The sequence below is a fragment of the Epinephelus fuscoguttatus genome, linkage group LG6 (assembly GCF_011397635.1).
Source record: "Epinephelus fuscoguttatus linkage group LG6, E.fuscoguttatus.final_Chr_v1".
Classification (NCBI taxonomy): Eukaryota; Metazoa; Chordata; class Actinopteri; order Perciformes; family Serranidae; genus Epinephelus; species Epinephelus fuscoguttatus.
This window is the reverse complement of record NC_064757.1, coordinates 39766088-39792436: the sequence shown is the minus strand read 5'-3', so window position 1 is coordinate 39792436 and position 26349 is coordinate 39766088. Positions and strand designations below refer to the sequence as shown.

General features: G+C 41.1%; 1 protein-coding gene across 1 annotated transcript in view; it reads right to left on the bottom strand.

The window, feature by feature from the left end:
* Window positions 1–10756: 10756 nt before the first annotated feature.
* The window catches only part of adamts3 (ADAM metallopeptidase with thrombospondin type 1 motif, 3), a 222900-nt gene continuing 207307 nt past the window's right edge, over window positions 10757–26349 (bottom strand). The window contains exons 20-22 of the mRNA XM_049578474.1: window positions 25953–26160; window positions 20628–20745; window positions 10757–16746 (exon numbers count right to left, since the gene is read on the bottom strand). Of these exons, the coding sequence (XP_049434431.1) occupies window positions 16262–16746; window positions 20628–20745; window positions 25953–26160 (811 nt within the window). The 3' untranslated portion in view covers window positions 10757–16261. The remainder of the gene's footprint in view (window positions 16747–20627; window positions 20746–25952; window positions 26161–26349) is intronic.

Here is a 26349-nt window from a genome sequence, read left to right as displayed (position 1 = left end):
AAATGTGGGTACTCTCAGCACCATTGACAGTGCATAAATCAGAGTCAATAGAGTCATTAATTCATTTATCAATGGTTCCTTCTTCAGAAACATGTGTATGCTTGTTCACACGTAATGTGTGAGCATTTATTTGCAACTGTAACTCCACTTGACCCAATCACCAGAAATAATGTTGATATTGTATGTTTCTGACAAACACAAATGTATTACATGTGTACGTTATGAAGCAGATGTGTTGAAGCTTCACATTTCATCAGTGCTGTGGTTTAAGTGTGTTTAGGTTTAGTCACACAAACCACTTGGTTACGATTAGGAAAAGGTCACATTGGGGCTTAAAAAACCTGGTTTTGGAGGCACAATCACAGCTGGAAAAGTCATCCATGTCTTAGTAAAAATACAACTGCAGTAGGATCAGCAGGAGACACGGCAATGTCTCGGTAAAAAACAATTGCTTTTTGTGCCACTATTTCCGGTGTAAACACAGTGCAGTCTGTGTGGAAAATACAACCTCTTTCATGGCACTACTCCAGTGGGAAACAAAGTAATGTCTCCATACAAACAACCACTTTCATGCAACTATCCTGACAAGAAACACAGCAATGTCTTCATAAAATACAGTCTCTTTTGTGCCATTACTCTGTCAGGAAACACAACAATGTCTCCGTAAAAAACAAGTGCTTTCATGTCACTATCCTGACAGAAAACTCAGCCATGTCTTGGTAAAAAACAACCGCTTTTAATGCCACTAGTCCTGGTGTAAATACAGTGAATATGCAACCTCTTTCGTGCAACTACCCCGGCAGGAAACACAGTAATGTTGCCATAAAAAAGAACCGCTTTCATTGGAAAAAAACCTGTTTTTTACCAAGACATTTCCTGCAAGAAACACAGTGATATCTTGATAAAAAAACAACCGCTTTTTGTGCCACTAGCCCCGCTGTAAACACAGTGAAATCTCCATGAAAATACAGCCTCTTTTGTGCCATTACTCTGCCAGAAAACTCAGCAATGTCTTGGTAAAAAACAACTGTTTTTGTGCCACTAGTCCCGGTGTAAATACAGTGAAAATACAACCTCTTTCAAGCAGCTACTCTGGCAGGAAACACAGTAATGTTGCCATGCTGGTGTTGTTGGTCTGGAAAAGTGGCCATCCCCTCCACCAGTCAGCTCAGAGACTTTGTCACTTTAAATACGCTGACATGATACATAAGAAACCTGCGAAAGTATCAAATTCTGTTTTACAGAAATATAAAATGCCAGCATTTCCTTCTGCCGACTGGGCTGCACTGCTCATATGATCTGTAGCTGTGATTGAAATAGAGAATACTGAGGCACAATCTAGACTTCCTTACTGACGGTAAGAGCAGCTGACATGTCGATCCATCAGCCAATGATAAGAAGAGACTAAAAAGCGTCTGAGCGTGCTGAGATGTCAAGCCAGGCGGTGGAACATCAGCGCAGGCATGTGGCATCTCTACAGTGGGCTTACGTCCCACTTTTGCAACATTTGCCAAAACTAACCACCCAAAGTGCAAAGTAGTTTATAGTGTGTCAGCTCAGAGGATCAGCCCTTATCAGACATGCACAGTGGCTACTGGCTCAGTGTCAGACGCTGTGAGCGCCATACAGTAGGAAAAGCAACACATGGAAGTAAGTCACACACGTAAGCTGCATGTTTCTTTGCTCGTGCTCATTACCGTCATGTGCTGCTTTTCATGAAACCTCATTACACAAAAAGAAAAATAACAAAAGGTAATAAAGGCCGTTTTTTGTACATCATTCTTTTATGTCGCTTTAATCAGACTGGACGTTGTGTTCTCACTTATAATCCGCCCCCCTGGCTGTGTGTCATCCTCCTTTCCTTCTGCCTCTGTGTCCTGGGCTCCTCTGTCTCATCCCATTTCTCAGGAGAGCTCAGAGGCTTACATGCACTGATGTCTCCAGCCGTGCTACTTTTTCTAGGATTTTATTATTATCTATGTCTCTCCTCAGCGTCTCAGAAAAGATGCACTGCACTGCTGAGCAGATTGAGAATGCTGAGCTGGAATAACAGTGGTTTTGTACTTGGCAGAAAACTTACTTCCTATGCATTTGGACTTATTTTCCACCTAATCATGTCACATAGAAATCCATTTTGCAGCTCATCCCATTGATCTGAGCGTTAAAAAATCTGCAGCAGTACAGTAAACCAGCAAAGTGTTGGCATTGGGGGAATTACATCGCTGTTGGAAATAATCTAGATCCCTATTAAAAGGCTGAAATAGCCAACCAGACTTATCCACTATTGGATTATTGTTGTTCATATTAGCTGCATACTATGTACAATATAAGCAATTGCATAAAGTGTAAATGGATTTTAAAACCGGGGAGATAGTCGCTGCTCTACAGCTTTCAGGCACACTGAGCTTTTGTCGATGCTGTCAGAATTATAATAACCAGAATCTGAATCATGCCGTGCAGACAAATTAAATGCTGCAGAAAGGCATATAAACAGGGAGATGTGCATGTTCTGTTTTGCTGTTTGACTTTTGTTTTTTTTGTAATTCACAGATTCAATGAAGAGCAGTTAAATATAACACATTGCTAAACAAAATTATGCAACGCTGCTTAATATTTTAAGTTTTACATAAGAAATATAATTAAAATGAGTAACATGACACATGTTCAAATGTATCTGAAGACCTGAACATTACATCCATATGTGGCATTGATTCATGCTCCGCACCCTACAAAAACAAACAGTCTAGTACATCCCAAAGGTGTTGGATGGGTTCATGGCATTGACTGTATAAATAATGGACCCTTCGCTTTGTGGATGCCTGTTTTGAAGCCTCAAGTTCAACACATTCTCACTCCGACCTCGTCACATATTGATGGTCATGGACTTTCTACAGATGTTCTGAGAAGCCGTGTCAAGTTCTGCCTGCTGCATGCATTGTCTTCTTTTCTTTCAAAATGCACTTCCAGGGCACCGGTGGCTTAGTGGTAGAGCAGGCGCCCCATGTACAAGGCTGTTGCCGCAGCGGCCAGGGTTCGAGTATAGCCTGTGGCCCTTTGCTGCATGTCACTCCCTCTCTCTCTCTCCCCCCTTCACACTTGTCTGTCCTATACATTAAAGGCTAACCCCCCCCTCCCCCAAAAATGCACTTCCTTTTCACAGGAAATTTAACATTTACATACAGTTTCTTTCAAAATACAAGCACTACGTCAGTACAACACTGCAAATTGATGTTTTTTTTTCTTTCAACAACAAACACGCGGTTGGGTTTAGGAAAAAGAACAGGTCTGGCGTTAGAATCTTACAGGACACAAACACTGCTCTCTCGGGTGAAAGTCAGTGTTTGTTGGACCCATCCACCACCCCACTTGCCCGCCCCACTCGGACTTTGCAGCCTTAACTTTCATCCTTGTCCTGCCGCGATTCCCCCGAAGCCGCCGGATGCTGTTAAACTTTAACGGCAACTAGCCACGTAACATGCCAACGTTTTTTGTTGGTTTCTGACGCCACAAGTCACTGCCCAAGCACTGGATTTAGATGACTGTGGAGTGAGACTGGGCTCTCAAATTCGGCATTTTGGCTGTTGCCATGTTGTTTTTTTGGAGCCAGAAGTGACCATATTTGAACCAGAGGGTGGAGGTGACTCATAACAGGAGATCTGCAGACAGCTGGTCACTGAAGTACTGCAGATGTTTGGTTGAGAATGCATGTTTTCTTTAAAAATCAAAGAAAACTATTAGACCATTTATCATAGCCAGAGACAGTAAAAACAGAAATTATCACTGGATTTTCATATTTCTGACGGTCCCTGGACACATCATGCACACACCTGATGAATGCTTCCATCAGAAAACATAAGCAAATCTGATCTTAAAATAGTGATGTTTCATCAAACTCACTTTATCTTATGTGTCACTCAAACACAAGACACCAGGCAGGAAATGACACCAAGAACAGAGTGATGAAAGCAGGATGAACTGACAAAGAACAAAGGGAAACACACAGGTACATATACACAGAATCACAGTAACGAGACACAGTTTGAGAGTAAGAACACGGGCAGAAGGAGGGAAATGGAGATTGGCTATTAACAAGGGTGTGGAAGGGAACACTAGGGTGGCGCAAAAAGACTAAAACAGAACAGGTGTGAAGGGAAGACTGGGAACAGGGAAGGACTAATGAGACAGGTGACATTACCGTCTGCCCTGCTTAGCTCTCTGTGTCAGTTTCTCTCTCTGTCTCTTTTATGTTGTCATATGGATTATTGCAAATTTATTAAGCTGATCTGTTCTGTACGACATCTATTGCACGTCTGTCCGTACTGGACAGAGAGAGGGATCCTGAGGTTTCCGTCATTTTTTCAACCCATTATAGGGTTTGTTTTTTTTGGGGTAGTTTTTCCTCATCTGCTGTGAGGGTCCAAAGGACAGAGGGATGTCGTATGCTGTAAAGCCCTGGGAGGCAAATTGTGATTTGTGATATTGGGCTTTACAAATAAAATTGAATTTAATTGAATTGTGTGACAGAAAACAGGCAGGAAAACACACAAAGACAGGAAATAAACCAGACACAACACATGAGGAGAGAATCTACAAAATAAAAACAGGAAGCAGATTAAACATAAATGAATAACGTGAAACAATGAACACAAACAGAAAACTCCAGAACAAATTCCGTAGCATAACAGAATTTGTCTTCAACTTTTGAAAAAGCAAACATCAATGGGTAGGTTTTAAAAATCTAATAACTAATTCAGGATGGCGGGAGGGTCTTGCATTTTCTGCCAGTCACTCAGGGAGGATCAAGAAAAGAGATTTGTAGCTTCAGGAAGGGTTAAAAAAACACATCCCTCCTCTGTTAAGTAAAGAACACTCCCTTATTGCTAATCAAGGATCATTGACAATGCCAAGTAAATGTGGTCTTTAAAACTCTGAATTGAATATTGGTCCAACAGAAGAACATTTACTCAATAATATTATACTAGTCCATACCCATTGAGTACAGTATACCATACCATGACTTGGTCATACCAAAAATTAGAAAAAACACCAACATTGGTCCACAGGGGGAGCCACAGCGATCGGTCGCATTTTAGCCATTTTGAAGCATTTTTCTGTTGTTATAGCGCCACCCAGTTGCCAATTAGAGTTAAATTTCTCCAGTCACCTTGAGGCGTCCTGTTCTACATATCTACCAAGTTTAGTAAAAATCCATATGGCGGTTAGGCCTAGATAAGAAATGAGCTCTCTAGCGCCCCCATTTTGTTTGATGGGGTCAATAATGGAGGGGTCCCCTCAGGTTATGTGTGGTCATATGCCTACAAAGTTGCGTGGTGATGGGTGAAACCCTTGAGATGTTATACACCTTTATGTGATGAGCCACGCCCTCTGCAATATTCATTGCCTTATAGAAGCTCAGTTTTAGTAAGTTTTCCAACTTTTGCCAAGAGGGAACTTTAGATATTGGTCCCTAGATTATGTTCACCCAGTTTCATGCAGATCGCTCAAACTTCCTAGGAAGAGATCCATTTGAAGTGTTTTTCAAAAAATTCAAAATGGTGGAAAATCTATATAAGCGGAAGTTATGGGTTCTTGAGGCAAATGTGTTCCTCATGAGGAGAGGCATCTCTGTGCAAAGTTTCATGTCTCTACGACACACGGGGCATGAGATATGCCCATTCAAAGTTTGTAATTTCAATCGGTTGCTATAGCGCCCCCCTTTGGCCAATTGATGTAATATTGCTTCATTGGCATCCTCCCATGACCCACTGTGCCAAATTTCACATGGATTGACCAAGTCAGTGAGGAGAAAAACATGGAACAGACACACACACAGAGTTTTTGTCATTATATACATAGTAAGATTTCTTTAGAGAACAGAACAGTAATATAAACCACAGGGACGAATGTAATTATGAGACTGACACAAAGTTGAATGTATTTTATAGATTTGGGGCTTTTGAAAAGCATTCAGGGCCACGCCCCTTCCTCTGCCTCAGAATATCTTCCCCCAGATGTGTCTCTGCGTGCTACACAGAGTGTGTGAGATTCCAAATGAGCCCTTACAACTATAGTTGGGTGAAAATCAATAAACTTAATCAGTCAGAGATGTGATCAGTGCAGCAAATGTCAACTTTGATTTAGCAGTAGAGGACTGATTAAGCAAAGGGAGGTGATGATTGTAATTATGTGTAATATTCCATGATTTTAATTAAAATAAAGCATTCACATACAACCCACAATATATGTCCTTGTGGTGTAAAGGACCAAACATGATGCTTTGTCTCTATTTTTACACAAAATAACATTGATTAATTTGAGATGTAACGTGCTGTCATGCTGTAACTGTACCACAGCCTGATTTAGACACCTGATCTTCTCCACATGCAGCACCCGCATCTCTGTGAAGACATCTGAATAAAAACGCAGCCAATGACTCAGAAAGAAAATGAACATGCTGCACACGTACAGATTTAGATAGCCCTGTAGTATTATTGTAACATCTGAAAAGATCTTGTATCAGTCATTCAGAACTCAAGTGTTTATCGTTCGGAAAGGAAATGAGGTTTAACCCGGAGCTGCTGCTGGAAGTAAAGGTGTAATTAATGCCTTTGTGAAGCTGCAGGGTTAGATAAACAGTCAAGAATCAATTCATAGAGAAAGGTGAACTAGCTCTGTGTCTGTGACTGCACCAGTGTTATTTGCATATCATTCAGTTTTCAAGTAAATATAACACGGTGCTCCGGTGATCATGCTTCACATTTCATATGTTTAACCACATACTGCTGATGTACGTGACTAATCACTGATTAAAGCAGCTGTGTAGGGACTTGATGAAATCATTTACATTTGCTTTCTTTCTTCTTATGTACAGGAAGTAATGTCCATTATATTTCCAGTGGAAGCAGTTTGTTGGGAATAAATGGCTGACCATAAGCAGAAACATCCAGTGTTGATGCACAAGAAAACAGAAGAGCAGCAATTAAATAAACTCATAACACTGTCAACAAACAATTAGGGAGGCCACGGCTTGGAGTAAATAATTAAGACATGTAATTTACACTTCCCTGCACATCTATCACTCTCAAGTGCTGCTTTCTATTTCAAGTATACCGCTGACATCTTAAACAAATCAAATAAAAGGACCAGAACCAGCATTAGTTGAGCAGACTAACATGTACTGTCAGTGTAACCAAAGCCTGACATATCCTCTCCTTCTGTGCTGCAGAGCTCCATTGTTGCTCCATCCAGATACCATTAAAAATACATCAGTGAGTCACAATGTAGCATTGGGTGAAATGTTCCCTCATTACCATAAACACACACACTTTAGTTTATTTTGGGTCCATCCCACATACACTGCTCTGCCGCTGGAAACTACAGCTCCAAGTGAGGATTATTCCAAAATAGAAAATAGTCCCCCAAAAAATCATTATTTACCCCACTTTTAGAAACGTTTACTAAAAACTAAAGTTATTGAACCTTTTAAAAATCAATCAACATGTTTGAGAGAAAAAAACATATGTTTTTTTGTAGAAATAAAAGGGCTTGAGTCAGGCTATAATGGACACAGGCACTGTGATATACCCACTGGGTTGTTAGACGTGGAGATCTCTGATTGTCTGGTGGCGAGACTACTGGGTTGTGGACTCCAGTTTAGAAGCCTTGAGTTCGACATCTTGGATTTTTGGAGCCAGATGTGACCATAGAGCTGTGGAGGAACGAGGGGTGGATCTGACTGAGAGGCCAAGGACACCATCAGCAAACAACCTGTCATCTCAAAGCAGCCCTCGTTTGATTATGTGTAACTTTAAGCCTTAATAAAATGTAAACAAGCGAGTTATATAAAACGTGGCCCTCTGTGTAGTTGTCACGAATGTTGAAATTAGCTATGGAGACCAAAACTGTTTTTTGTACCAGGCTGTAAACATGTTTGTTTCTACTGTAAAGTTAACATGGGGAGGATTGTTTCACTTCTCAAGGCTGCCTCAAGTGGACAGAAGAGGAACTGCAGTTTTTTTTGGCACTTTCGTGTTGGCTTCATTGCATAAAAAGTTAGCTGTATATGTATGCAGAATCTGTGCGCAATGGTACAAGATTCTGCCATCAGAAGTGTTGTGGTTTCGGTAGTATTATCGGCCAATCACATGTGTGCAAGCTTTGGTTGCCTGCAGGTGAACAGCAGTGTGTGGAGAGCAAAAGAAGTGGAACATATTGGCCGAAATGCTATCTTGGAACAAATCAGCCTCTCTGACAATGACTGTGCAAAAGTCCCGTGGATGGAAAGGAGGCTGTCACTATTGCTAGGCAGATTACAACACAGCCCCTGTGTACCAGAGCAGGAAGCCCCACCCACTAACGGATTTTCTCATTTCTTCTTCGTGGATGGTGGCTGTTAAACAGTGTTGCCAGGCGTAAATGCCTATCTGGTTGGTGCATATATACTGTTTTGTGTTGTTTAACGGTAATTAATGATTAAGGAGTAATAATGTGACTTTATTTAAATTGTGGAAATGTCACTGTACTTTTATTTAACCCAGTGTGTAATTTAATATCATTTCTGTAAAGAGAATGTTACCTCACTAAATCCTGCATGTTGTTTGTAATTTCTGTTCATTGCAGACCACTGGTAACACTACCCATCCTACCATCAGTAAAAAGACATGAACTGCATCAGACACCTCCACCTGAGTTATTTCCTCTCAACATAGGTGCTTTAAGTCTTCACCATACTCTCTAACTGGAGTGATATCTGAAGGGTTACACAGCCAGCCAGCCAAAGTAATATCCAAGAGGTAACCTCCACCTCTGTTATAATGACTTTGATTTTGATAGCTTTTTAAAAATGTATCTGCATTCATCTGTTCATAGAGATTAGCAAAATGTTGTCTAGACCTGTCTCAAGTTGCTAACTGAACTGTAAACACTGACAATTGCATGAAAAAGGAAGTCTTGGCTGACTACATCGTATTTCTCAAAGTCTGAAGTAGAGCATTAGTTTGAAAAGTCACTTGTGGGTGTGCTAATAAATTGTACTGAAGGGAGCTACAGTGTGCAGACCTGTCTTTGTGTTTAATTGCTATCTTTAATTGGTCCAGCAGCTGCCCCGAATGGTTTATGGATGTGTGTGACTACTGTGCTTTTTTATGCACCCTCCTGAAATACTGGCTGATGCCCCCAGGGTTTACCATCATCAGGCTATGGCCAACAGGTTCAGAGAGTGGGCTGGGAAGTCAAGGATTGAGAGATTAACTCGCCCCGTTGCAGCTGCCCAACCCTGTATGCCTGCCCGCTTGCCTGACTGTTCTTGACTGTCTCCTTGTGTGCTTGCCTGTGCAATGCATGATCGTGAGTTGGCTTTGCTTTGTCCCTGTACATAATGTTTATTACCTGCTCTGCATAGTGTGTGTGTGTTGCCTGCATGACTATCTGCATGCTAGTCTGACTGTACTCTGTGTCACCTGACCGTGTAATGTCCTTGTATTGCCCCTAGATCTTGTGGTAACACTCGTTAATTTAGCTATAACTGCATGTGTAATGGCCGGGCTCCACTGGCTGCAAACGTAAGTGCCACGTCAGCCACGGACATTTACACAATGTCACAGATAAACATGGGTAAATGCATGAAAAAAAATCATCACATATCACCTCTGATAATGGTTTATTCATTTAAAAACACATTGTGCTTGTTTAGCACACTATTTCATGTAGTTTTTATCTGCTGGAGGGTCGCGTAGGGGAGCGTAGCGCGACAAAAATAGAAGAGCCGCGTAAAATAGAGAGTTGTCACGCGACAGACGGGGGTTGTCGCGCCGCTCCCGTTGCCAGTGGAGCCGCTGTAATTGGTTAACAGGGTGGCGAGCTGCTACGGGACTCGCGCTGCAGACGTGTCACGCCACTGACTTGCCCGGTGGAGCCCGGCCATAACTAGATGCGTGAATGTCCTTTTAAATATTTGCTACTGATTTAGTTTTAAAAATGTCTTTATATATTTAGTTTTTGGCGTTAATATAGCCAATTGTTGTTTTTGTACTGTTTATCAGTAGATCTTGCGCAATACAGTACACCTTCCTTCTGGTTTGTGCATGTAAGTGACATCATAGCTTTAGCGTTAGCCTTGAGCTTACTAAAGCTGTCTTGAGAAAACTTAAAGTAACATTACAGGTATTCTATGCAGGATTAAAAAAACAATGCATAGACTCATACCTCTCTCAATCTTCACTTATGACCCCCTAGAAGTGTTTGGTGGTGAGTTTATCTGCAGACAAAACCTTATTTTGTTGTGTTTGAGACGTTCCTGGGCACAGCATGCAGGTGAGGTCGAGAGCTTCTAAAAAGATAGGTCACAGTGACCTTAACCTTTGACTGCCACAATCTTACCAGTTCAGTGTTTTGTCTATGTGGATGTTTGTGCCAAATTTGAAAAAAATCCTTTGGGGTATTTTCGAGATATCACACTCATGAGAATGGGACAGACGAGGTCACAGTAAACTTGATCACTTCATCCTTGAATCCAATTGGATGTTTGTCCCAATTCCCTCAAGGTGTTCTTGAGATATCTTATTCAGGAAAATGGGACGGACAACCTAAAAACATAATGTTGCTGGCCACAGCTGTCACATAAAAATGCTAAAATCTTAAACTTGACTATTATACATGATTGGATTTACCTGTTTTTATTTTTTATTGCTGCTGAACTGAACCTCACAGATGTAGAACTGATGGCAAAGGAAGTCCAAAAGCAAGAAATCAGAGTAGTTATCATATCTTTTATTGCTATGTGCTCCCCATTACAACAAACAGCATCAGTAGTGTACACTTCAACCTACACAAATACATAGAAAAGCGAATAGAGCAGAGAGTGACTGATTGACAGTCACGACAATCGTAATACTTCAATGCACGGATAGCACAGGGGTATTGATACAGTACATGGAGAATCCTATGCAGTAATATCTGTCTGAGGCTCAGGGATTGTCAATGTAACATCTACAACTACCCTATTTTATCATTACTAGCTCTGTATAACATTAGCAGCAATGTTGTATAGGCAGCGAGTAAAGATGTGAAAAGAACAAGGGAGGAAATGTAAAATGGTTAGACAATACTGACACTACAAACAGCATAAAAACAAACTTTACTGGCTTACTGGTACTACACTATTAATGTTTTATTGGTTAAAATAAAGCATTTGTCTGGTCAGTACATGTCGCTGTGATGCAACAGCTCTGTTAACAACTTCTACACAACAGCTGTGAAAAGACAGCTTTCTGACAAGTAAAACATCTCAAAATTGAGCATGTATATTTACATCTAATTGTTTGCAAAAAACAATGTAATTCCTAATCTATCACATTCTTTTTTTTTTCATTTTTTAAAAGTAGAAATCCATTTAAAATTTTTGAAAATGTGCTGGAAAACTTGTGATTCAATGGTTTATCTGCTGCAGCTTATTGACCAGCTGGCACCACGCATACTGTAAAAACAAAGCAGAACCCTTTAGCTTTCAATAAATATTTATGTACTCAATGCTATATACATGTACTATACATTGGCACACAGGAGTGAGTGTGAATAGTTATTTCTTTGCTGAAAACACAAAACTGTGTCTTTGCTATTGCAGTCAGATGCATGGTGGTTGTGAGGATTTTTTTTTTTTTTTTTAAATAAATAGCTTTCTCTCTCCTGAACCTTCTTCCACCATAAAAAGCCATTTAGGAAATACTTTGGAAAAAAAAAACATGTTCCACATACAGTAAAACTCTTTTGCTCACAATGAGGCTTTGTTCCTGCAAACACATCATGTACAATAAAACCTTATTCAGACTGAATGTGAATGGGTGTGATGTGCTTAAAGCTCCATTAAGCGAGATTTTTGATGTTAAAAATGGATCAAATGAAAGGATCGCTCACAGCGCTGGACCACCTCTTCACAGCTTATAGCACGTTGGTTTGGCTCTCGTTAACTCCCCCAGATAAAAATCAAAGAGCCGAGTGTATGTTAGCACCAAACAGCAGAGGGCTGAAATAAACAAGTAGCTGGTGAAGAAAGAGGCAGATGTTTCCCTCAGGAGCTGGTAGAGACCAAAACAGAGCTAAAAGGAGAGTGAATACTTGACTTACATTCATCAGGTGGACAGTAACATGATTAAATAGGACTCTCACGTTGCTCTGTTTCTGTGAGTGTGTTTGGGAGCCTTTCTGCCCCCTAGTGGTAAAAAAACGCTTAATGCAGCTTTAAGTGAGTTGAAATTTGACAGCATATGTCACTGTGGAAAATAATCTGCAAATCACGAGCTAAACATTTTCAAGATGAGTTTTTGCGTCTTTCATGGAAACATCAGAGTAGAAATTTTACAATATATTTCAGTTGCATGGTGAAAAACTCACTTCCGTTTTTAGTCTGTTCAAGACAAACATGGGTATACTGTATATAACACACAGTAATCAGCAGGGGTGTAGTGCTGTTTGTTCAGGTACCTGAGTCCATCTATGAGCCTGTTTATACCTGCTATTAATATATGTCTTGGCTGATCCAATCACAGTTGGACAGCACTTAATACAAGTGTAAACAACCGCTAAGACACATTGTGACCTGATCACTCAAACCACTAGCAGAGATGGTCTGGGATGCATTTGACCACATATCTCTTTCAGTGTAAATGACAGTAGCTGTGTCTCAATTCAGGGGCTGCAGCTTTTGAAGGCTACATTTGAAAAACGACTGTGTCACATCGGTGCGACCAAGGCTGTCCCATTTCAAAGGCTCCTTCAAATGCGGCCGAGAAATGCAGCCTTCTTTCCCAGAATTTGGATGAAGCAACGGATGAATCCTTCGTGGCCCAGCCTATCCCAAGATGTATTGCACGCTGGTGAAGGTTATATGTTAAGTTAACTAACAGTTATTACCTAGCTAACGGTTGACTGTTGTTAACATTACTATTTGCTAGTTAACCTGAAGACGGTACCTGTAATATATCAAACAACAGTGTCTTGGGCCGTAAATCATCTCCTCTCGCGATAAATTAAAAAAAAAAAAAAAAAAAAAATTAAAAAAGCGCAGCTGGTTGCTAGGTAACAGGAATGCCAACGGGTTGGGGTGAGAGCAACTGGTGATGCAACCAGGAAATCCTCCGCAGACCAGTCCTTTCTATTTCGGAGACTGTTTGGTTTGGCTGATGTGGTCTTCAAAAGGAAGAGGCGGACGTCGACCGCGAAGGCCACGCCCTTCAAAGGCCGCAGCCCTTGAATTGAGACACAGCTACTTCGTCCTGATACATCCCAGACAAGGACTACATCATCAGTTCTAGATGTGGTGGTAGTTTTGGTGACAGCGTACCAACACTCTTTGCCCATTTTAAGACGAGTTGCTCAACTTTCCATCACTTTGCCCTTTGGAAGGAGATGTGATGTGTCTCCAGCTGTACCCACACATCCGCTAATGTAACTAGCGAGCAGCTAGCGAGAGTGTGGACATGATAACTGTGCGTGGGGCCCTTTGACCTTGCAGCGTAAGTGACAGAGGCAGTGACAAAATCTGAAGTCAAGTGTTTAGCTTGAGACAGATGACAGATACAGGTGTGAACGGCGACGTGTCTCTGCTGTCGGCTTATGTTCAGACCAGCAAAACGCATGCTAACACCAGGTGTAAACAGGCTCTATGATGTGTGCTCAGTTGAACTGTGGCTTGATTACATACATTAGTGAACTATAACTGACCACACGATCACGCTAGATAAACTTTATGAATAGTTTCATCATATTGAGGGTGTTATGCAGTCATCAGACAAACATCCAGCTAACTAGTATTGGGCAATTCCATGGTTGTAATGACTTGCTGTAATCACTGTGCCAATCAAGGCTGCTAGAAGCTACCGACTGCTTTATGGTGGAATGCTTTCTTGCACGTCACTTGCATGAGTTGATGTTGTGACTCTATGCATGTTTAATGATGATATGACAACTCTGACAATTCTATTAATTCATAACATACCCTTTCGTGGTGACTGGATCTTCAGGTGCTTCAAAAATGTAGATGGATTTCAGATTATGCGAACTGCTTATTCTATTTCCTCACTTGGAGGAAAAGTGGTGGAGTGTTGTTTATGTTGCACTCCAGCAGCACTACACCCCTGCTATTAAATTAAATTTGTTCCCTTCTTTGACCTAACAACTTCAACCTTTCTGAGCAACAATGTTGACAAGGAAAGCAAAACAAAAAGTCAAAGGTTGATGGCTAGCACCATAGAAACTTTTGATTTAGCTAAAACTTAAAGGCTGGGTGATGTAATGTGTAAACGATGCTTCTCAAAGGAATGGTTTGACATTTTGGGAAATGCGCTTTAATCATTTTCTTGCCAAAAATTAGACAAGATTGATACCAGTCATGTCTGCACCTTATCATCAGTCAGGAGATGCTAGCTTAGCACAGTGAATAAATGCAAAGGGAATCAGCTAGCCTGGCTGTGTCCAAAGGTGACAGAGTCAGGCTAGAAATCCTTTTGTGTTGTTTTCACACTTTGGTTTTGTTTGTATCAAACAAAGGAATAATAACATGTATTAGTGAGCTTTATAGGTGTTGGTAGGTATGCTTTTAAACTTATGCTGAGCTAACTAACTGTCTCCTGGCTGAAGCTTCAGATTTACCGTGCAGATACAGACTTGGCAACAACCTTCTCATCTAACTCTCGGAAGGGAAACAATCATGCATCTTTCTCAAAATATGTCTTTTAAAACATTCCTAAGAGAAATTTGCACCAGCATTTAGAGTGAGATTGTGCATTGTTAATGTCCATTTAACACCGCTGCTGAAACTGTAAACATCAGGAATAATATGTTATTATAATTGATTAAAATGGTTTTTGAAGTATCCTCAGCTTCTTAAAATAATACTGATATTTTCATGTACAGTATTTACAGGAACCTTTATAAATACCCATTTCCATAGAAACTGTAGAGCGCCATTTAACAGACATTGCTGGATATATTTTAAAAAACAAACAAAAAAAAAACAATCTATACATCCAAAACCATTTCCCCAATGGGTTCACTGGTGTGGCCACTTTCCATATGTGGCAGTACAAAGTCCGGTGTTTGATTCTGTGTATGCAGTGACTCCTCAAGTACTGGGACAGCTGAAATCTCTCTAAGTCAAGTTTTAGGCTTACACTTTTTGGCAAGAAAATGGCAGTTTGTAATGTTCAAGTAAAAAGGGGATTTTCAGATGATCCGTTTATGATTTTTTTTTTTTTAAACCTTTTTGTCCATCATCTTCCTCTTTCATAGATTCATAGCAAACTAAACCTCTCATCCAGCTCGAAGGTGACAGTCTAGAGATCTGACATGTCGGCATCTCATTAGTTGCAATCAAGCCGCTATTCTATGTTAATCAAATGCAAAGCATCTAGGATGCACCAACAGAGCAACAAAGGTAACTATTTACTCTTAAGATGTGTTGTGTTTTTTTTAACACCCACAAGTGTAACATGCATGTCTACACCATTTCCTGTGTCTGTTTCTTTTCTACTGGTGCAGTCTGCATATATTTTCACAAACTGAATCAGCTCTAATGACTGCAACTGTTGACATTCTCCCTCTTGCTGTCTGCTGAGGTTTTGCCGGAGGATCCTTGACAACACTCTGCAGACACAAGGGGCCTGATTCATTAAATACCAAGACCAGAGAAAAGACCAATCAGACACCTTGCTGCACCTGTTACTGTAGGTGACATCAAAGAAAGCTTCAAGACCTGTTGGGTCAAAAAGGTTTGTCTTGGAACTGAGCAGCCAATTCTTTGTAATATCTACTGATATAAGTTTGGAGCCAGTGTGGTAAAATAGATGCTTCCTTTGAGTATTAATCTGTCCTTTGGCTATTTTGTGCCCCTAATATTATTAACTATGAACTACCGAAGCGGTGTTTCATTAAGCTTTTCATTTTACATGGGTAAAAATTCCCTTCAGACCATGTGCCCCTTTTACCTCAAAATGACTGAATTATTTTCTCCTTTCTATGAAATGTATGAACGCAAAGCAGCATGGCTGTTAAAGTAATAATATACTCTGGAAGCTCCCTGTAAGATATCATATTAAAAGTCAATATGAAGGGGCAAACGGGAAGGGAAATTCTTAACAAAGTGAACCAGCACTTTTCTTTCTGTCTCTCCGTTTCTCTCTCTGTGGTGTTTTTTGGCGTGAGAAGACTCAGGATGAAGCTGGATTATCTGCTGTACATAAAGAGTCCTAAAGGGGGAAGGGCGTCACTTTCATCTCTCCACTTCAGAGCGCGCTGAAGGCCACCGACTATCTGTCAAGCCGTTTGACTTTTGACCCTCTGTGGGATCCACCAGGGGAGATGGCGCCATAGCAGGCAGCTTCCTGCCGGTGAGACCCATGTGGCGTGGGACCCGCCGTGGTGCTGTAGTGATCTTTGATGGGGTTTTCTTCAGTGGGGCTGGGGTGGTGACGTGTTTCACAGCGTTGCCTGATGAGGGGGAGCCTTTGCCTGAGACTTGTTTACCAACACGAGTGCCGTTGGCCGCTATAGAGGCTGTTAATGTCTCAAGCAGCTGGGAGGCTGACCCGAAGCGGACATGCTCCTCCGTCTCAGCCGCCTCGGAGAACAGAGACAGAGCCCCGCTGCGCTTGCTGCAGGAGTCGCAGCACAGTTTGTTGTAGCCTGGAATGGAGCAGTATCGCGCAAGCACCTCCATTTGGCAGAAGATGGATTTGTCTCCATTACACGGCTCATCTGAAAGGTAAAAAGCATACGGTGTGAACTCAGAGCGTGTCACGTAGCGCTGAAAAGCTGTGAGAGACGGCCTTGGAAAGATTATGAAAAAGGGTGAGTGGAAGTGGGTGCATTAAAGAACGCTGTCACATTGCTATTAATTAGAGACTGACAGCAAAAAAAAAAAAAAAAAAAAAAAAAAACTGCAGTGGATTTCAGTCACATTAGGTAATCAGCAGAATGGCGCTTATTCAACTGAAGTCTGCTCGGACAAAACTTGTGTCACAGTTCCACACTACTGCACAGACTAACTGTGAGCAGGGTTTGAGTTTGTGCCTCTCATGTATTTGCATTAGCAATACATTTGGGTAACATTTGTAGGCATCCGTTTATCCAGAATAAATGGTATGTCCAGAATCCACATAGACATTTCTAACCATTTGGATGAAAAGAAAAGATTTTTAAGCTGTAAGATGGGGGTGCACACAAAGACAGTAGCCGATGGTTAAAATCTTTTTTAATGTGCAGTACACAGAAATTTCTTTCATCCAGACTGTTAAAAGCAGTGGTGCCTGCTGTAAATGTTTCATGGGGTTGCCAGATGGTAGCTTGGTAAGACCATCCTGATGATGTGAGCTCAACATTCTGTTACGCTGTCTCTGTCAGACTGGACTCTGTGCCGCCCCCAAATTCTCTTTTTCTGGCCATTTACAGTATACCCAAATATCAGTCAAAAAAATTATCTTTGCGCTACCTCAAAAAAATGACTGGGCCACAGCTTCCTAAAGACAAAAATGCCTCCAATTATTTTTGCCACGAGGCGCTAGTGGGGGGCTCAGCAATTTTACCAGGGTGGCCATGACCCAGCCTTGGAGGCCCCACTGGTTAGAGGAGGCTCCAACATACATGACCATTGGACAGTACTGATAGCAGGCGCTCACGCTAACAGTCGCAGTTTTAAACACATGGTTTACATTGAGGAATGGTTGCTGTTATGCAACAAAACTGCTTGGTTAGGCTGGATCATGGTTTGGGTTAAAATAAATACGCTACATCGGCTGTGTGACGTAAAATAATATGTTTTGTAAAATAAGATAATGTTAACGTCTGGTTTTACACAGGACATTAACATCTATCACAGGAGGTGCCTAGGAGGATCCTGATCAGATGCCCGTACCAACTCAACTGACCCCTTTTGATGTGAAGGAGCAGCAGCGCACAGGCACATCCCACTGGTAGGAGGCCGCGGGGCAGACCCAGAACACGCTGGAGGGATTACATATCTCATCTGGCCTGGGAACACTTTGGGTCCCCCAGGAGGAGCTGGAAAGCGTCGCTAGGGAGAGGGACGTCTGTTATGCTTTGCTCGGCCTGCTGCCCCAGCGACCCGGCTTCGGATAAGCAATTGAAAATGGATGGATGAACAACTGTCTCCTGGGTCGAAGTCCTGTGTTTGTTTGACCCATGCATCCAACCTCCTTCCTGTACAAACTTTGTCGCTCTTTATATTATGTCACCTGACTCCCTCCTTCATTCCCGTCATAATCAATACAGCCACTAGCCACATACCTAAATATGGCTTTTAATAAGCAGCTTGCACAGGAGACCAACTTATATGGTTTTTCGGGGGGAGGAATGCCTGGCTAATACACCAGAGGGACAAACTGGGTCTCATTTTGAGTATGTTTGATCACACAGGAGAAGTGAAGGTCAGTCAGTGTGCACACTTAAAGAATACTTACTTTTCTTCTTTTGTTTGCTGTTGATAGACTGTGCTGTATTAATGAAACACACGGCAGAAGTAGAGGAGCTATTTACAGTGCCAAATATTTAATGAAACCACAGACAGAGCTGAGGCTGAGTAGAGAAGAAAAATAAGTTTTAATTCCTTTGAAAAATCAAAAATACTTCATTTGTCCCTCAAGGGGCTGTCTGAGGCAAACTTATTTGCAAACATAAAGAAAACACAGATACATTCACTTACACACATCTTGCTTTCTCTTTGATATCAGTGATAAGTGGATCCTGAATTGCTTCCTATTAGTGCAAAACTTTTAAGTATCTTTACAAAACACTTTACTGTGACTACAGACTTGTGCATATTCTATACTGACTTTAAAAATGCTGTAATAATTAGCAAGTCTAAGGTATAAATTATTGTGACATCTCTAGACTTTCAGCCTTTTATTAACTTAAATCTTCATCTCAGCTTAATGTCATAAATATACAACAGTATTCCAGTAAGTGAAACTCATCTCACCAGCATGTTTCATGAAATGAGTAAATATCAATAATATGTTTGAATGTTTTTTATGTAGTGATGTGGTTTAGTCAATACTTGCTGCAGCCATATTGATGTTATAGTTCTTGAGAAATAATATCCTACAGTGGCCACATGTAATGAAGATCAGTATTGGATATACATGTCCTCTATGAACTCTCCTGCGGAAATGAGAACGTTTTATTTGCATCTTCATTCCAGTTTATCCCTGTATCTCTACTGCAATATTAAAAGAGTGAAAAAGAAATTGACATACGTCTGCACTTTGCATGTCTCAGTCTATTCACTGCAAATACACATACAATATACTGATGACTCTTCTGCAAACTACTCTGTAGAGTTTTACATTTTGTAATGTATATTCCCTCCTCCCAGGCAGCAGTTTTCTATTCATATCTGTGGCTCATGAAAATAACTGGCAGACTCTTGAAACCTGCTTGAGTCGAGTAGCAGTAATTCATCACAGTCACAGTTGTATTATTGTTTTGAGGTGGAGGTCAGACTTTTTTTTTCAGGAAATCTGAGCATGAACTGCATTTGTCACCGAACAATAATGGAACTTTAAAATCAGCTAATGCAGACCTGATGTGCAGATAAATTACAATTGTCGAGTGAGTTTCAAGGGTCTGCCGATTGATTTGAATGAATGGAAGCCTATGGCGCTGATCACACAGAAGATAGACCGCAAACTGAATGCCACAAGTAAAAAATAACGCTTGCTGCCTGGCAACCACCTCATCATGTCCTTACACTAACCTTCCCATGTAATCAATCTACTGTTTTTTGTTTTTTTTTTTATTTTTCACAGTAACTACTATCTAGTTCCTAAAATGTTGAAGCAGAGGGTATTTGCTGTAGCTCTGGTTGAGGGTGAGAGGCTGTCAGCAGATAAACAGAGATCTGTGTGGGTACATGAGACTCTAAAAAAGAGGGTGGGTCATGGGGAGTACCACCAGTTGGTCCAGGAGCTTCGCCTCCATGATGGACGTTTCCATCCATTTTAGGATGACTCGAGGGCAGTTTGACAACCTGCTGTCTATTGTGAGGCCGTATAGCTCTGGGTATCCAGCAACAGTTACCACCAGTTTCTCCTCCATTGTTTACCAACTGTGAACTTGTTTTGTGAACACCACAGAAGGCTCAAATTATACGATTGGACAATGAGGGGCGATTTCAGCCTTGAGATGGAGTTTTTTCAACTCTAGGAGTTCAGAGCACTCTGGCAAAAATGCCAGGCACCTAGAGCACAGAAACGTGGGGCGCATCGCAACACAAAAACTGTGAGCAAAAAGCTTCATTCTCATTAAGAACAATTACAAAAAGCCGCCTCCAGCTACTGAAACGCTTTCTGTGTGATCGGGGCCTATGGCTGCCTGGAGGGTCGGGACAATACATGATCTGTAGCTAAGGAGGTGAAACCTACAACAATGGCCTTCAGAAGGAAATGGTAATGTATTTTTTGGTTTATTATGGAGGATTTTAAACAAACAACTTGCTTGATGACTACCAGTTTTTATTCTGAAGAATGCAAAATGTACATAAAGAAATGCATCTGTGTTGTGAGTGTTTGGTTTGAATAGGTATTCGTTTTCCTTCAGTTCTTACTAAATGACATGCTTACCATGGCAGGGTCCCGGTCTGCATGGCCTCACTGTTTCAGGTTTTTCTCCATTGCACTGATCTCCGATCCGGCAAGTGACCAGACGCCTCTCCATTCCCTCTCCACAGGTCACAGAGCACTGTGAAAAGTGCACACAGAGACTCACTCACATGCAGCAAAGGAACACAGTTTTTGGAGTGAAGGCAGCAGTAAATGTCAGGATAACTGGGTGGGATAACAAGCAGACTTAAAGTTCAATCTCCACCTAAAAACAAAACGTCTGACTGCACAGTTGACCCAGCAGAAATATCAGCATGGAGACTTTTCTTTATACCCTTTTAGAGTGGATTTCTCACAGGTGAATCTGAAGTGTATAAAGTCTACCTCTTACTACTAAAACATTTTGTGTCCATGATAACAGGAAGCTTAGTTTGCTGTTGGTTGTTTTTTTCACTTTGCACCAGATTTATTTTACACAGCAGGTTTAAAATGACTGGATAGAGTTTTTTGAAGTGGGGAAGTCTCAACTTTAGTTTTATAACTTTTTTTGCAACCAGTTAATCAGGTCTATAACAAAGTGGGTTAAATCAAGTATTAATTGCAATATTTTTTGTATAGTTACTGTAAAATTCAAAACAGCTGCGAGACTATAAAGTCCACAAACGGACTTCTGTAAAAATCACAGCGCAACTGACATTTCACCAAGCTTCGCCCCTTTGTGATGATCCGACAAGCTGTCGCAGTAAGTATGGAGCCCACACTGTAACTAACTGCACTCCCTGAAGAAATATTATCATATTTTTGGAAAACCGAAACAGTGATTCCAGAGAGAAGCAGACAGAGGGGTCTACAGTCTGTGTTTGAAGGATATATCCAGGATGTCAAACTGACTCAGCAGCAACAACAGGTTAAAAAGACAAAGATAGTTAGAAGCTAAAGCCGAACTATAGGCTACAGATCACAGCGTAAAAGTGAACCACCACATCACTGCTGATCGCCACACAAGACAATGAATATAAAGGGAAACTTTGCTGATATTGAACCAGCTGTGTGGCATCACAGGGTGTACAGATGAACTGGGACCTCCGCCGCCGGATGGACTGGGATCTCTGTGGAAAGTCAAACAACGTTCATCAGCACACAGTGTGATGACACACGGTTGAATATCAGCAAAGTTTCCCTGCTTCCCTTCACTGGTTCCTGTACAGCAGGGTCGCTCTTTGTTTCACTGTTATAATCATTAAAAAGCAAAAGCAGCATGTGTATACATTCAGTAGGCTATATCTTCAGTAGCTAGCTAGCTAACCCTACACTTTTCAGGGTTTGATTTTGGTTTTGGAACAGGGAAGAAACATTTATCTCTTTCCAACCTCTCCAGGTAACGAGTATCATTAATACGCGACGTGCCCCAGGCACAACATTTAGCTCCAAATCCACAAAACCAGCCTGAAAATGAAGAAAATCTGAAACGACTGCATTAGAGTCAATGGAGCACAGCTGTGTTGCTGTCAGACCCTGGTCTGTGCCTACACGATGCTACGTTATGATTGGCCAGTCTGCATCCAGACTATCTGCGAGACTTAGCAGGGGTCAATTATCTTTTTTTTTTCATTAGTAGCAGTATGTTTTAATGTTATATCTCAATCTGGATTTTATTAGAGCTTTGCAGCAAATTCAAAAAGATCCCCTGCAGACACGTTTTATGTACGGCAGTTTAATTAAGTATGTGAAATACTCTGATATCATTAATATTTTATCTAACATGGTTTTCCCAAATGAAAAGTAAAAACTTTTAAAAAGGGGCTGAAGTCACCTCCACTCTTTCTCCCTCACTGAGAAATTCTGCAGTTCTGCACCACCCACTACCGCTGCTTGTGATAAGTTTTACTTTCACTTTCTCCAGTACAGGCACAGCACTAAAACATAAGGTGGATACAGGACTGGCACATCAAGACAGCTAGCATTAGAGGAAACTTTGGAGAGATTTGGCTGTACATGTTTGAGCCTCAGTCTGACCCAGACTCAGATGAGGAGTCTATTGTGCACCAAAATTGCTGACTAGCCGACGTATCAGAATAGTAAATGTAGTCTGCATCTTTTATTTATGTTGTTTGTTAGCTTGTAGGCTAAGTGGCAGTGACTATCACAGCTCTAATGGTTGTGAAACATACAGCAATATCTGCTATGGTGGGGTTTTTGGTAGACAGTGGATGGAAGCGCCAGGGTTCAGTTTACATCCAAAAACTGCACTCTACTCTGCTGTCAAAACTTTCACTATGCTAATGCTGACTCTGCTCTCTGTAGTGACAAGTCTGCTCTGTGCTGGAGGTTTCAGGTTTCTTTACTGGTGCCGGTGTACGTTTAAATCTCATATTTTGGGGAAGAACACAGACATCACCTCCTTCATTAGAGGACTGTGAAAACATGTCTCTAGTGACAAACTTTGCACAGACACAATCGGTATAGTCAAGTTCAGACATTTTAAAGGACATAAACAGAAGAAAAACATTTTTTAATGAGGGGATCTTTAAGTCAGTCAGCCTCATGAGCCTTAGACATCATTTTGCTTAGGTGCCACTTCTGATCATGTCAAAGAGGTTTCACCTACAAGCACTGTCTTTAAACTGCAGTAACACTCTATTGCTGATCAAAACAATGACTTTAGGGTAACTTACATCAACATATTTTATGCACCAAATATGTTGACGACTGAATACAATGTGCACATAATCGGTCGCCACGTTGTAAACTAGTTTGTCAGGAGCACATCCTGACTTTGATTAGATATGTAAATAGAAGAGGATGGTAAAACACTCTAACAGTGTTGGGGGCGATCAGAGGATGGATGAAGCCGAAGCAGCAAACAAACAATTAATTTTTGGTGAATCTGTGTCTCGATGTGACCTTAGCCGGCTATATTTAGTTCTCCTGCAGACATCGACAACTGTGACTGAACCAAAATGTCAGGAAGACAATTAGTGTGTTTACTCCTGAATGAGGCAACACTAAGAACAGCTGTAGCCCAAATGTTCCCAGTGAGAACTCTAATTCAACTGACTGTGAAACAGCAATTCACCCTAAATCTTAAAAGGCTTAATATTGAATAACCTCTCAGTTATTGTGACTGATTCAAGATTAATGAATAAAAAAAAGATCATTCTTATGATTCATTTATGATTAATAATCCATGTTACAGGCATCTACTGTTGATAATCTCATTAAATCCTGCCACTTCCACCTACACAATATTACCAAAATTAAATCAGCTGTGTCTCTTCCTGACCTGGATAAGCTTACTCATGCTTTTGTACTCACGCTGTATGACACACTGTTTACGTGCCGCAGTAAATCTTCAGTAGCTCGACTTAAACTGGTGCAGAATGCTGAAGCTTGCATTTCTCGCCTCCCTCCACTGGTTGCCACTAAACTTCAGAATTGATTTTAAGATTCTTTTAATAACTTTCTGCATGTTTTAGCCCCCCATTATATAGCTGAGCCTCTGACTACCTATGCTCCAAGTCGTGACCTGAGATCCTTAAGCCTACCCTCACTAGTTGTCCCCAGAATGAGGTTGGTAACTAAAGGTGACCGAGCTTTTGCCATCTGGAAATCTCTGCCTGAGGAGATTAGGCTTGCTAGCACGTTACCTGTTTTCAAATCATTGCTTAAAACATATTTTTATAGTAAAGTTTTTCCTTTTAAAACCTGATTTGTACTTTTTGGTTTGTAACTTTTATGTTTTATTTCCTTTTGTTCTATTTTCACCTCTGCACACACACACACACACACACACACACACACTATTTTTCTTAGCTCTTAACATTTTTAATTTTTTTTTTATTATTTTTGTCTTCTTTTCATGCACTTTATGAAGCACTTTGTAACCTTAGATAAGATAATTATTATTATCAATACTATTATTATTATTACTACACTATTAATTCACAAATGAATAATGAGACAATTCAACAAAATCAAAAAAATAAATATTCTACTGTTACACCACTGCTCTTACTGAGTGCTAAAATACGCCTTATACAACAGTTAGTTCCGGCCCTGCAATCTGATTGGTCGAGAGACAGTAAAACCGTGACGATACTGGAGTACAACATCACGGTTATTTCACTGTGTATGTATCACTCCGCCTCACAGCTGATTGCAATCAACAATCAAATCAAAACTGACGGTTAGTGTCAGTGAGGTCAGCAGTTGCGTTGTAGGCTAGTTAATTCATCCACTGTCAAACAGCCAAAAATATGGATTTATTTCCTAAAATAAGTTTTGAATTGAACTATGAATGGTCATCAGAGGAAGATGAGGGAGAGGAGAAGCTGAATCCATCTGAGCACACATCCAGGTTTGTCAGTGTTTCATCAGCGGAGCTCAATGACTTGGAGAAAAGCAACATACTGTCAGATCAGAAGGCAGAGTCGGCTGTGCCTGTGAAGCCACAGTCCACCATGCAGTCACCACAGACTTATTTCACCGGCTGCACAATTAATGGAAATGTGCAGATAAATGTGTATAAAGAGTGAGTGCCTGGCGCACCACGTCTGCGTTACATAGCAACGGTGACAGCGGAGTCCTGAGGGAACTATTTTTGTTGGCGGAAGACAAATAAAATGCTTAAATTATCTATTTTGTCCTCATTTTTCAACATTTCTTAATCAGCCTTGCTTATTTAACTGTTGAACTGTTGTATAAAAGCAATATCACACTCGAGCTCAGTCATAGGCACGAGGCCGCAGGCCGAGTGCCGAAGACAATCACAGCCGTGACGATATCACAATACAACATCACTCCCTCTCATGTGATATTGCTTAATTTAACCATGGATATCAACACTACTGAACCCAGCTCACACAAATAAGCATGAAGAAGTGCATCTTATTCGCTCTTTCTGCTCTCCACAGCTCAGCAGGACGTCTGATTTATTGGATTTTTGGACGGTTTCAAAGGTCTCATTTGGTGAAATGGAAGAACTAAAGCTGGCGTGTTTTCAGATCAGATGCAACACAGCTCTAAATTAAACATCAGATGTCTCATATTTAATTTCTGTCTTTTCAAACTGAGAAATCACAGTCATGTATCATGCACATGAAAGCTGCTGCTGCATTGACACAAAAACATGGAGCTGGTGGCGAGTGAGCTGACAGTTAATTGGACACAAGATGGCATTAAATTGAAATCAATGAGCTGGATCTGTCACTAAATGATCCACGCCCAGACTACAGAAGAACAGACTTGAACCTACAGTATAGAAATGTGATCAGCTGCACAAAATGGAGCCCTTTGTTAACATCACAGGAAAATCTCTCTTTCAGATAGACTACATGGATACTGAACCTCTGACCAGGCTCCGGTCCTCCACTGAGCAGGACACGAGACTCTGTTGCATGGCCTGCGGCTCTCTGGCTTCTCCCCGCTGCAGTACTTGCTGTGGACAGAGCGGTTGGTGCCCTCGTGGAGGAACTGCACGCAGCGTACCGTCCGGATCTGGAAGCCCAGGCTGCCACAGGTTTTGGTGCAATGCTCCCATTCATCTGAGATCCATCTGGACAAATCACAGTGAGGAGATGACTGAGGATACACAGCAGGTGCAGCTGATTGTGACATAAAAAGGTACACGTTGAAGAACAGCTAATCTTAAAAAAAAAAAAAAGGGGGAAAAAGGTTAAGTAAATGTAAAAATACTCCAATTTTTTTTTAACACAACAGTCAAGGCAATCAGTTCATAGTGTTA